The sequence below is a fragment of the Lasiosphaeria miniovina genome (assembly GCF_030549165.1).
Source record: "Lasiosphaeria miniovina strain SMH2392-1A chromosome Unknown B0T26scaffold_2, whole genome shotgun sequence".
Classification (NCBI taxonomy): Eukaryota; Fungi; Ascomycota; class Sordariomycetes; order Sordariales; family Lasiosphaeriaceae; genus Lasiosphaeria; species Lasiosphaeria miniovina.
The window spans coordinates 4,289,380-4,301,809 of NW_026848221.1; the positions used below are offsets into that span (position 1 = coordinate 4,289,380).

The 12,430-nt window shown below is 53.5% G+C and overlaps 3 protein-coding genes and 1 non-coding gene across 4 annotated transcripts; 2 read left to right on the top strand and 2 right to left on the bottom strand.

The window, feature by feature from the left end:
* Nucleotides 1-1,660: 1,660 nt before the first annotated feature.
* On the top strand, nucleotides 1,661-3,149 carry B0T26DRAFT_636091 (pyridoxal-dependent decarboxylase; the record flags this gene model as incomplete). Its single annotated transcript, XM_060436792.1, has 2 exons — nucleotides 1,661-1,976; nucleotides 2,044-3,149. 2 exons carry the CDS (start codon nucleotides 1,661-1,663, stop codon nucleotides 3,147-3,149), a joined length of 1,422 nt encoding a protein of 473 aa, XP_060300874.1.
* A 4,512-nt stretch (nucleotides 3,150-7,661) lies between these two features.
* B0T26DRAFT_638120 (ubiquitin-conjugating enzyme) lies at nucleotides 7,662-8,746 on the bottom strand (the record flags this gene model as incomplete). The annotated part of the gene is made up of 2 exons (XM_060436998.1): nucleotides 7,662-8,611; nucleotides 8,698-8,746. The coding sequence occupies 2 exons, from the start codon at nucleotides 8,744-8,746 to the stop codon at nucleotides 7,662-7,664; spliced, it is 999 nt and encodes a 332-aa protein (XP_060300875.1).
* Nucleotides 8,747-9,158: 412 nt separating this feature from the next.
* B0T26DRAFT_t72 lies at nucleotides 9,159-9,257 on the bottom strand. The gene has a single exon. It is a non-coding gene; the product is annotated as a tRNA-Ile (tRNA).
* A 990-nt stretch (nucleotides 9,258-10,247) lies between these two features.
* Nucleotides 10,248-12,162, top strand: B0T26DRAFT_638090 (DHHC palmitoyltransferase-domain-containing protein; the record flags this gene model as incomplete). Its single annotated transcript, XM_060436994.1, has 2 exons — nucleotides 10,248-10,395; nucleotides 10,466-12,162. The coding sequence occupies 2 exons, from the start codon at nucleotides 10,248-10,250 to the stop codon at nucleotides 12,160-12,162; spliced, it is 1,845 nt and encodes a 614-aa protein (XP_060300876.1).
* Between the last annotated feature and the right edge of the window lie 268 nt (nucleotides 12,163-12,430).

Genomic DNA, 12,430 nt, shown 5'->3' on the forward strand with positions numbered 1-12,430 from the left:
TCCTGCACAATCATAGGCTACGAGCCAGCACACCTACCTACCTAGCGATCACGACGACGAAGCCAGCAAAAAGGCTAATTGGGACGAGGACGTCGTAGATGCGCGATTTTTATTACGCTGTCTGTCGCTTTCATGCTCCGGGAGACTTGCGGCTAGGTCGAACACGGGCGATGCTGCGGTGTCTAGGACAGAGGGACTAGCTCGGCAGTGGAGCAGACAAAATCCCCCTGTCGCGCCTTCGGGTGGAATCTACGAACTAGCGGAGCTTGGTGGCCTTCCATTTTGGTGTTTGGGCGCCATGACGGCTGACCGCAACTTGTGGTCTGAAACTTCGCAGCGCCCACCAGCAAGGTGAGTATTGACACACAATAACCCCGTAGGAGGGCAGGTGGCCTCGGCCAGGTCGACGACGACAGACCCTAGCGTCGCCGGGTGTGCTCTCGTGTGCTCAGTAAGTCAAGTCCCGCCCATCGCCACCGTAGAAGGGGCCAAGGCATTGTAAAAGGTAAACCAAGAAGCGTTGGCACGCCTCGTCCGGTATCATGTTTTGCATTTGCCGTCTAGAGTCTACAAATGTGTCTTGCTCGTGATAGCCACACTACGTAAGGTAGTTTGTTGGCAGTGTAGACAAGTCGCCCCTTGAAATTTTCATCTCAAGATTTATGGACCCCGCTTCCCTCCGAACGCCGTGGAGTTTTGTGTGTGCGGGAAACCAAGAAAAATAAAAGCACAGCCCTCCCGCCCCCCACCATTGGCGGCGGACAAGTGAAAGCGTGCCAATTATTAAGGTCCATGCTCCTCAAGGCCACGGCCACCGCTAAAACGAAATCTTCAGAGCTTCCGTCCCGCGGTCCTTCCCTCCCCTTCTCTACACGAATTTCTTCCACCACCAAACTCTATTTCTTCTACAACTCGGCTCGGTTCTCGTGGCCTCTCAATCCGCCAACACCGTATAGTTACTGCGATTCTTTGGAAAGTTTACGATATCAAAGGGGTATGTACCCGTCCAGTCGAATTTGGAACTCATCCATCCCAGTTTCCCATGAAACTCGCAGCGCAAACGGCGGCTCGCCCTACTTGCGCAGAGAGTGCCACGCGTGACCAGTCCCCCTGCTTTCCAACCCCGAACTACACGTCTATAGATTGGTGTATCCATGGTGTGATGGAGCTACGTCTTGGAGACACATACTCTGTTTGCTGACAGTCGACGATATATAGGTGTACCAACTCGCCCTCCGACTGCCTTTGGTCTTGTCAAAGGCACCCGCTCTACCACGGCTTCCTTGGCCGTCGATCTAGTCTCTGATCAAGATTTCAGCCTCCGAAAAACCTTCCACATCATCAACTCGCTTCCACCACCTGCTGAGGTCGTCTAAGGAACCCGAATCCTCCTTGTTTGACCCCTCCAACCAAAGCCCCGAGTTCCCCCCAAACCACCAGCTGCCGCATAGGACGAGATCGGCGGTTCTTCCTCTTACCGAGGAAGAGTCGAGGAGGCCTCGTCAGATCGCACAGGGACCAGTCTGCTACCGACACCGACCCCCATAACACCCGCCTGAACTCGCCGAGTTCTCGCCGCGTTTCTTACAGAGTCAATACTCTAATACCGCCTACTCCCTCTGCCTTCCCACGTCCAACGCACCCGCACAAATCCTGGGTCATGGTTATGCCAACAGTGGCCACCGATCGCTTCACTCAACTTGACTACACTGATTATTCAAATAATCAAGTATTCTTGAAGACGTCGGCCAATGACTTCCTTGACCACCATCATGATGCCCATTATGGCGGACGCCCCACTGGGCCCTCCCCCAAAGAATTGATTGGAAATGCCCTCCGCCAGCGTGTGGAGAGTGTTGACTATGAATATTGCGATCCCGGAGAGGAAGATACCTTCTTCGTGGCTGATCTTGGTGAGGTCTATCGCCAGCACCTTCGCTGGAAGCTCAATCTTCCTCGCGTCAAGCCCTTCTATGGTATGTTGTTTTTTGCTTCCTCCGCACTTGCATCTCCCCGGTTGCCCCTGCTAACGCTGTTGCGTAGCTGTCAAGTGTAACCCGGACCCCAAGCTTCTGGAGCTGTTGTCCGCTCTCGGCACGGGCTTTGACTGCGCCTCCAAGGCCGAAATCGAACAGGTCTTGCGCATGGGTGTTGACCCCTCGCGCATCATCTACGCCCAGCCTTGCAAGACCAACTCGTATGTGCGCTATGTCGCCAGCCAAGGCGTGCGCCAGATGACGTTTGACAACACGGACGAGCTCCGCAAGATTGCCCGCCTGTTTCCCGGCGCCGAGCTCTTCCTCCGGATCCTTACCGACGACTCGTCGTCTCTATGCCGCCTAAGCCTCAAATTCGGCGCCTCGCTCGACTCGACCGATGGCCTTTTAGCCTTGGCACACGAATTGGGACTCAATGTTGTAGGAGTTAGCTTCCACGTCGGCTCGGGCGCCGCGGACTCCCGGGCATTCCTGAAGGCGGTCCAAGATGCGCAAACTGTGTTCCAGCAGGCGGCAACCTATGGATTCGCACTCAAGACGCTCGACGTTGGAGGCGGATTCTGCAGCGACAATAGCTTTGAGCAGATGGCAGGGGTTCTGCGCGAAGCACTTGACGACTATTTTCCTGCCCATTCTGGAATTAACATCATCGCCGAGCCCGGCCGTTACTACGCTTCCACGGCTTACACGCTCGCGTGCAATGTCATTGCGCGCCGGACCATCCGGGACATGGCAGCCAGTGACAGCGAGGCTTCATCCCCGGGTGGCCAAAACGAAACCAGCTACATGCTCTACATTAACGACGGCCTGTACGGCAACTTCAGCAGCATCATGTTTGATCACCAGCACCCGATTGCCAAGGTCTTACGCGCTGGAGGGCAAGCGCTGTACGGCACGCCGGCAGCCGAGCGTACGAACTCGCACCATGCCATCGAATACAGCATCTGGGGTCCTACCTGCGATGGTATCGACCGCATCACCGAGAGAATCCGTTTCCACGTGGCACTGGACGTGGGCGATTGGCTGTACTTTGAAGACATGGGCGCCTACACCAAGTGCTCGGCCACCACGTTCAATGGCTTCTCCAACGAACACGACGTCATCTACGTTTGCAGCGAGCCCGGCGCCAAGGCCCTGCTGGGAGTGCATTGAGAGAACAAGTGCAAGGCGGGAAGACGGCATGGAAGGATATGAGTCGGGAAATTTTCTGCAGCCTCAAAGGGAGGCTGTGTGAGTAGCTTGTCGTCGTCTACTTTGACATGCTCGGAATGAAATCGTTGGAGGAAAAGAAAGAAATGAGTTTCGCTTCTTATAGCCCGACTTAATAGAAGAAGTTGTTCTTGGGAAGAATTAATGGGCACATTATTCTACATACTAGAGGGGGCATCATACATTGCAGTTATGAATACATCAGATGTCCTACCTCGTATATTCTGTCTCTATCAGCACCTATACCTTGTGTGCACCTCTTGTTGTTGTCGTAGATGTTACGCAATCAACTACAAAACACGAAGGCATATCTTCCTTGTTACAACTGCGCTACGTATTTCACGAACAAAAGGAGGGTGCTTAGAGAGGCCAAATCCGTATATATGAGATATTCTTCCATGTCACATATTTACCATGCTCATGATCGGCACACGGTCAGTCGCACAACATGACGTCTGATTCGTTTATTAGATCGGCCGCCGGCAGCGTACGTGCGGTGTTACGTGTGTTGGAGCACGTTTTTCTTGGCTGGCACGGGACGACCAAACAGCCGGGTGGGTCGTGATAATCACTCATTTACCACGCCCCGGATTCGTGTTTTTTGTTCCACGATCACGAGAGATCCTCAAACGTTCGACATGTTTTCGCGTGACGTTTTATTTTCCTACATGGCGGTCGGTAGGAGGCGCGACACACGTGAAACCGGATTAAACGACGCACTTAGAAGAGGTCGATGCGTACAAGTGATCAGAAACGGCTGTTATGAACTTTACGAAGATAGAATAACTGCAGATAAATGTAACCTCGCTTCGCATTCTCCGTACGCCTAGACATGGGAAATCCCAAATGACACTTAAGCCAGCCCAGCAAGCAAAGATTCTTCTTCTCGTCACGAGAAACCCTTCAGAAGGCTCCCGAGAGCGAAATGAAAAAAAAGAATTGAAGGCCGGTCAGACTTCCATCAGCACCCACCCCGCCCGAGCGCCCTAGGGCAAGACCTCGAAGACAGGGCACAGATCATCGCCACTCTCTATACAGCCACTAGCCCGAAAGCCAAGCGACCGCCGCCTTTGACAGGCAGATCGAGAGTAAAATGGTTCTCACTGTAGGGAGCCGAGGATATGGATCATCAACCCGGGTGGGATCTGTAGCTCCGTTAGGGAACACAAAAGTGGACGACTACTATAGAAATGATTCTCCTGTTGAAAGGGTAAGGCAGTTAGTATCTTGTGAGAGGTACACCGATTTATTGGCTTGTAGAGGAGGCGAGGTGGTGTTGTTGGGGGGTGGCTTACTGAAGTATTGTCGACATGAAGAAGAAAAAGAAAAAGAAGAGGAAGAGCGGGCAGAGATATCTGGTTATATACCAGTGCTAGTGGTCTGTGCGCAGCTGCAAAAAAAAAAGTCGCCCAGTGGGGGCTTGCAATTTTTTTCCCTTGGTGGCCCCACAATAAAATCTCTTTCCCGGAAAGCCCCCCTGCGAAATGGAATTTGGGTGGCCAACGTTTGTCATTTTGCACTGGTTCACGACAACCCAAGAGCACTTAGATTAGATGCACGGCACATGCTCTGTTGTAGGCAAAGAAAGGTTTATTTTTTTTCTCTAATTAGCAGAAAGCTTGTTCTTATCCAGCATTGCCATCTCTAAACTTATTGACATTCCATTACCTTAGTAGTGGCCGCTACGTAGATAAGTCTCTACATATATAAAAATCTCCTCCATTGCCTTTCTTTTCGAAGCTAGAGAAGACGGCCATCTGCCGTGCCTTTCCAGGTTGTCTCGGTAATACGAGTCATTACGACGGAGGCTCGGTCAGGTCTGTCGAGCTCATCGGCACTAACTATGGACACGCCGATTTCTTTCCCACAGATCGCATTTCCACAGCCACTCGCTAGGTCTCGGCATCTTCACAGTCTGTGCGAGACTAGACTATAAATAAGTCGAGTGTCGTGTATTGGTCGTCACGATGGCAGCAATGAGTGAACAGGTGGGAAATCCAGCCAAAGGAAAGAAACGCTATCTGACCAAAAGGGGGAACCATCAGCGAAGCGCCGTGTTCCTTTTGGTCAACTACGTATCAGATTCTTCTCAAGAGCAGTAATAATGCGCCGTGATGTTACGGATTTTCCGAGGCGGAGGAGACCTGCGGAGTCTCGGGCGATGGACGCCGGGATATGAGTGACAAGACTTCCAGTTTCTCCAACCGCTGGTGGAAGCGTCCGCGTAGTGTACCCGTCAGGGCTTCAAGGACGCCCATCTAACTAAGGATCAGCTGGCAGGGGCGGTCAATCCACAAAATAAAACGACTGATTCATAACATGCTTCTTAGGGATCTTTCCGACCTCCTAGATTGCGACAATATCGATGGGCGCTTTTCAAGCCCCGACGAGTGGTAATACGTGCGGCGCTGTTCTCGTCGTGTAATGTTTCTCTGTAAGATATAACACTTTTCTATGTCTATGACTACAGCCTAATTCCTAAATGTTTGTTCGCGAAGTAATAATTATAGTAAATAGACATTTGACAAGTATTTCTAAAAGAAAAATATGCCTCTAGAGTTCTATAACAGGGATTATAACAGCTATAATATCCCTCGGCGAAAAACAGCTGAGGAGAGGCGCAGGGTATCGAGCCATGAAAAGCTCCATGCTAATAGACGCTCGGGGATTGGACTGTAAACGGCCTCGCTGGGTCAGCTACTGAATGCGGCAACTCCACGCAAGAATTTGCTGTGGCTACCAAAACCAACATTGATTCATTTTCCAAGGGAATGGAAAATACATTGATATTATTGAGAAAATCCGGATTGCATGGTCGCCAGGTGAATTATTTCGAGGCTCGCAGTATAGATTCTCCACAACTTTGAACGTTAAGCTAGTCTAAATAGCTCTTCCTTGTCTCCGTGGTATGAATAGCCGCTGTTGCCACTACAGCATGGAGAAGCAGGCGCGGGCCGAATTGCAGGCCGGAAGCGGAAGAACCCCGCACGTCACAGGTGCCACTATCTACAGTCGATAAGAGACTCACAACAAGAAATAAAGTCTACGAATATGCCAGAGTACATATATCTACCCGGCCCTTGAAGCCTCAACCTTGGTGGAGCTATGCTTGATCCTGCTTCCTTTATCTGGGGATTAAAGATGTAGAATAATGATTTTGAAACACGAAACAAATAAACGAGATGTCGTTCGGAGATGGTCCCGAGGCGCTGGGTAAGTGCCCGCTGTGGCGTCCTCTGGCGACGCGCGCGCTGGGGTCGTTCCCCACCATTAACGCGGGGGCTGGCAGATCATATACCGAATCGGGCAAAGTCGTGATGCCTGGAAATGGATTATTCGGCGAGGCAACAACTGCGGAACTAGTTCCGGAGAGTGGAATATCAGAGATCTTTTTACTTACGACTTGGAGGCGCGCTAGTAGTCGCCAACTACTATGATCGGGGTATTTAAATCTAGTTTCTCTATCAGTAAGATATAGGGAAAACCTACACAAAAAAACAAACCCCCGGTGTGCTGTAGGAGCACACCAACATCCCACTGAACTAAATCCCGAAAGCCCGCTGGTTGTCTGAAGATATTTAGACGAGCGCGTTAGCGTACATAGACCTATATGGCCGGCCCCCTCGTCTCTACTCAAGGGCTTTACCTTTGCGGGGCACCCTATGACTTCCATCCATAGATAGCTGGGCATATAACGAGCGCCCGTATGTCCACTAGCCCTTAGCTCCTAGTCAGGCCCACCTCGAAACACTATGGTCTGTCCGTCGAATCACAGCGAGCATCCAATATCTCCTTCTCCGGAGATACTGGCATGGATGGCGGGCGGGGGAGACAAGTGACACTCTCTTGAAGCTAAGTCTTTTCCTTTTCGTTGTTTACGCGGCCCTCTAAGGAAAGAGCTTCCATTTACATGCCGTGTGACTAATGCGCGTTTCAAAATGACCGCTGTGAATGAAACAGTTAGGTGGTGCGCCTAATGAAGTGTCTAATAAAAGCAATGCACGCGTCTGTAGACTCCCGTCGTTCTACTATCACGTTACATCTCCGCCTGCTGAACCATGCACCCCCCCCGTCAGATGAGCACGTAAAGACAATATACTGGACATGTACCTATCTACTACGACGGCTATTATACCGTACCGGCATTGGCATGAACACACGGCTGAAACTCCGTAACTCCCCCAGGCAAAAATGAAAACGCCTCCCAAAGCAAATAAACCAAAAGACAAAAAACCATAGCGGCCTAACTTGACTTATGCAGGTTTTGAAAGAGACTGAAATCGCCACTCCAGTGCTTGATGTCAAAAAAGCCGCCACAAACGCCTTCCAATTTCACCCATACCTTGTGTGGATATGACTGAGAGAATTTCCGCCAAAATAACGTCCACATAGAAAACTTGCGATGACGGTGAAACGGAAAGAGAGGCAGTGATAGAGGTAAAATAAAGAAAACGGCTACTCTCCTAAAAACACTCTGATAATCATGGCTGCCAAGACCACGCCAACGATGACGATCAGCCGGTCAATCCAGACTGGCACGTCACCGTTGGACACCCTCCGTGGCGGTACATAGGCTTGCTGCTGGGGTGGCAGGGGTATTGTCCTTGTCAGCTGGGGCTGGGGCTGGGGCTGCCATGATATTGCTGGTGCGGGCACCGGCACCGGCGGTGGTGGCGCCAGTGGTTGTGAAGTTGTCTGCACGAAACCCTCTGCCAGCTCTGCACTTTCGTCGTCGTCGTCATCGCCGTCGTCATTATTACCGTCGTCATATCTTCTAGTCTCCGTCGTTGTCGTGACCGTTGCTGCCGTGCCTCGTAATGTTTCCGTAGCGGAAGCACCGGCAGAAGCGTTCTCCCCCATCTCGTCCCGCCACGCTAGCTTTAGCTCAGGAGGAATCTCGACCTGGACCTCAACCTTCTCGCCCCCCTGGTGCTCTCTGGCAACGGTCTCACAGTCGCGCATGATCTCGGCGTTGGTACGGCCGGCAGAGCAGGCGCTGGAGCAGCGCCACTCGCGAGACGCGGTGGCGAGGCGGCGGCGTACGGCGTCGGTGGTCTCGAGGCCGCCGAGCTGGCCGCGCGGGTCCGTCTCCATAAAGGAGCGCAGAGCGACCAGGGCGGTGCGCACGCCCCAGGCGGGCTGCCACGTCTCCTCGTGGTGGCCCGAGATGGACAGACAAATCTCGCGGTTCGTCTCGAAGCGGCCCGAGGGCGTCACGAAACGAAAGGACGGAGGCCGCAGCGGGTAGCCCGGCGGCAGCACAATGCGCCCGTGGTATATGCCGTCAGCATAGACCGAATTCGGCGGACCGCGGAGCGTAAAGTGCCATTCAAAGAGATCGCTTTCCAGCGGCGTAGCCGTGTAATCCCCCGACGGCGAGGAGGAGAGTTCCTGCGCTTCACGCACTGTAGGGTTAAAGTGGCATTAGTGAGCGTCCATGGCCTTGCACTTCCAATGAGCCGTGATGGGTAGTGTAAGAAGAGGAGCTTACGGATGCGCCGTATAGTGGGGGACTTGGAATTGAACTTTGGCGTCGCCATGGGTGCGACTGCTTTGTGCTTGACCTGTCGAATGTGTTTGTACAATAGTTAAGGTGGTGGGTGTGTACTCGAAGAGGGCGACGGCAGTGCGCGCTAGGATTATTGCGGTCTCAGTCTATAGGTACGGGTCAGTGGACGGATCGCGAGGTGTCGTTGGGGGTGTTGATGACAGCTGTTCGACGACGTAATGATGACAAGGAAGCCGAGTGGCGCCAGTCGCCAACGCTGCCCCACTTCTCCCAAGCATTTGCACTGTGCACTGTGCAGGGAGGGTTAGGGTCCTAGCAGTGCGCCAACGGTCAAAGTTATCACTAGCGCAACCTCGATCGACTGCCGAACCGAGCTTGACCAAATCTCGCAGACAGGCAAGTGCTATTTACAACAGGAAGCAGAGGCAAAAAGAAAACTGCGATGCCCAGTAACAGGATTGAACTGTTGACCTTCGCATTACAAGATACTGTCTCTCGACGGTATTAGTACGACGCTGCTAACCAAACTGAGCTAACCGGGCTGGTGCTTTTGTTGAAGAGGGCTGCAGGTATTATGAGCCAACTCGGACCGGAGTCACGGTCAGGGTTTGCAAGCATTCTCAAAGGTCGTGGTGGAGTTTTTTCGACACTTGGTCCACGTGACGTTCCACAGCCAAATGGCGCCGAAAGGTAGGGTGGGGTTGTCGTATAATCTCAAACAAAGACATTTTCGAGATTTGAGACAGAGAGAAGAGATGAACACCCAGAAAGCCACCACCCAGTTAGCTTAGTTCGATAAACAAATACCACGCTGAATTTGCTAATTCGCATCACCAAGTCTATGTCCCGTTACTAAAGGCAGAATGATAATCAGTTGCAGAGCCGTAAGGGACTCGAGCTGAATACGCGAATTTGGTCGAATGCAACGTTGAATTGTCTGTCAAGAAGTGTCAACCTGTCTCACTTCCTAGAAGAGAAGACTTCTGCTGAGACTGGACTCGGGTGAGAGTGTTGGTCCGAGCGTTTATGCAACCCTGCCTGGCTGACGGAATGCGAGTGCCGGGAGGGCCCTGCCGCTTGAGGCTGATGCTGATACTGGGCTGGGCTGGGCTGGCAGCAGCCGGGCAGCGGACCCCTGCATGTTTCCGAACCGCCGCCAACTTCCAGCGATCCCGCTGCTACATTATTACGCGAACACGACAACCACACTCCTTCTCTTGTCCGTCCTATTGTTCTTCTAGTTCCGCGTCTCCCGACTAGCTAAGGCAGCCAAGCACGGCGCCGCACCCGCAATACGTCTGCCACTGCTATCATTACCATGGACCGATAGCGACTAGGTGGTCCTGTGTACTTTGCCTAGGTTTGCTCGCTCGCTACCCAGTAAAGCTCACCTCAGCGATCTGCCCTGCCCCCCCTGAATCGGCGGCACCTGAAAAGAACCCGAACTCGAGGTCCAAAGTCGCAACGTAACACGACAACAAAACCGACCAATGGATGAGGAGACGCTGCCGGCTTCGTCTTCTAGCTCTAGCATGGCTCGACGCTGGGCGCGCAAGCTCGAGCGCACCTGTTGCGCCGCAGCTACCTACTTCCCTCTGCTTTTCGTCTATGGATTGACTAGTTGGGCTGTCTTTGTACTGGTGACACTCAGCACCGAGTCCTCTAAGGTGAACTGGCTTGGTGAGTTGCCTTCGTGCCATTTCCATTGTCCTCTTCGCGTCTCGTGCTAACCCTCGTCGCTCCCCTACAGGCCGGTGGACAGGCGTTATTGGTGTCTCCCTCTATGTTCTATTGAACTGGTCTTACACCACCGCCGTCTTCACTTCGCCCGGCAGCACTACCAACGAGGCCGGCTACAGCACACTCCCGACACACGCCCATCCGCCCTCGACCTCGTTCACTGTCAAATCCAATGGCGAACTGCGCTTCTGCAAAAAGTGTCAGGCCCGCAAGCCTGACCGCGCTCACCACTGCTCCACCTGCCGCCGCTGCGTGCTCAAGATGGACCATCACTGCCCTTGGCTGGCCACGTGCATTGGTCTACGAAACCACAAGGCCTTCCTGTTGTTCCTCATCTACACCACCCTCTTCAGCCTTTTCGCGTTTGGCGCCTCGGCCGTTTGGGTGTGGGTCGAGATCATGAATAACACCACGTACGTCGAGACCCTCATGCCTGTCAACTATATTATGCTCTGCGTTGTCGCCGGCATCATCTCCATTGTCGTCGGCGCTTTCACTTCCTGGCACATATACCTGGCCTCGCGCGGCCAGACCACCATTGAGTGCCTTGAGAAAACCCGCTACCTCTCTCCCTTGCGCCGCACTATGCAGAACGCCTACATTGCCCAGCACACGGAAGGCCAAGGCGTCCAGCTGCCAAGATACGGCCAGCAGCTTCTCGATCTCCACCAGAATGTCTTGCCGGGCATTACGAGGCCGGAGGAGGGAGTGGATCTTCGGCCGTCCCCCGCCTTGCACTCATCGTGGCAGCAACAGGGCAGCGGCAGCGACCACGACGCTCGCGACCTTAACCCTGAGCTCCAGGGCGGATCTCGCCGCTTTACCTACGACGAGATGGAGCGGCACCGCGCCCGTAAGCGCTACGAAGAGTACCTGGATGAACAGGATTCAGTGAAGCTTCCCAACGCATTCGATCTCGGCGCGCGCCGCAACCTGCTGCATCTGTTTGGCACGTCGCCGTGGCTGTGGGGACTACCAATTTGCAACACGACTGGCGATGGCTGGAGCTGGGAGCCGAATCCGAAGTGGATCGAAGCCCACGATCACCTGGCCCTGGAACGCGAGGAGCAGCGCGTGCGGGAGCGGGCAGCCGGGTGGGGGGGAGATGACACATCAGAACCAACTCTTCCTTGGTCTCAGCAGCAGCAGCAGCAACAACAGCAACAACAAGAGCACCAAAGCAGCCAGAAACCACCAGCAGCACAGGCTAGCTACCACAATTCGCATCTCCAGCCGGCTCAGTACAGCAGCCCCAGCCCGGTCTCATCGCCCGGCCGTCGCACGCCGAGCAAAGCGGACCGCATCTTGGGGCGCGATCCGAACATGTACGAGGATGACCCCTTTACGTCTCCAGAAGACCAGGACTCCGTCTCCATGCGGCGGTTGAGTCCAAGAGGGCGCGCTCTCGGCGGGGCTGACGACGAGGATGACTACGACGACCATGAAGACGAGGGCGATGCTGTAAGGCGGCGACAGCAGCAACAACAACAAGCCGAGGCCGAGCGCCGTGCACTGGACGTGGTAACCAACGGCAGGTGGGGCCGCATGGGAGGAGGAGCTGCCGGCAGTGGCGGCGTCGGCGGTGTTCCTGGGTTGTTGGGAAGGCCCTCGCCACCCGCGGATGGCACAGGGACCCGCAGGGGGTTCCCGACTCGTGCTGGCAGTAACAACAATGCCAATGACGATGACGATAGCGGCGTTGATTAAGTCGGTTGTTTTAGATGCCTCATCTACATGTAGTTCGTTGACAGGAGAGAAGGGAAGAAATGGTCCATCTAGCGCGTTTGTACACCCATCTAGCGCGTAAATTTTTACATCGCTTTAAGATAGCGTTACTTATTTGCTGCTGCGACTGTTGTTGTACGGTTATGTTTCTTTCAGGTGGCATTATTACCTCGGATCTTTCTATTTCAGTCAATCGGGGCGCATCTAGGTAATCTGTATTTAGGAAAGAAATAATATTGGGTTTCTATTC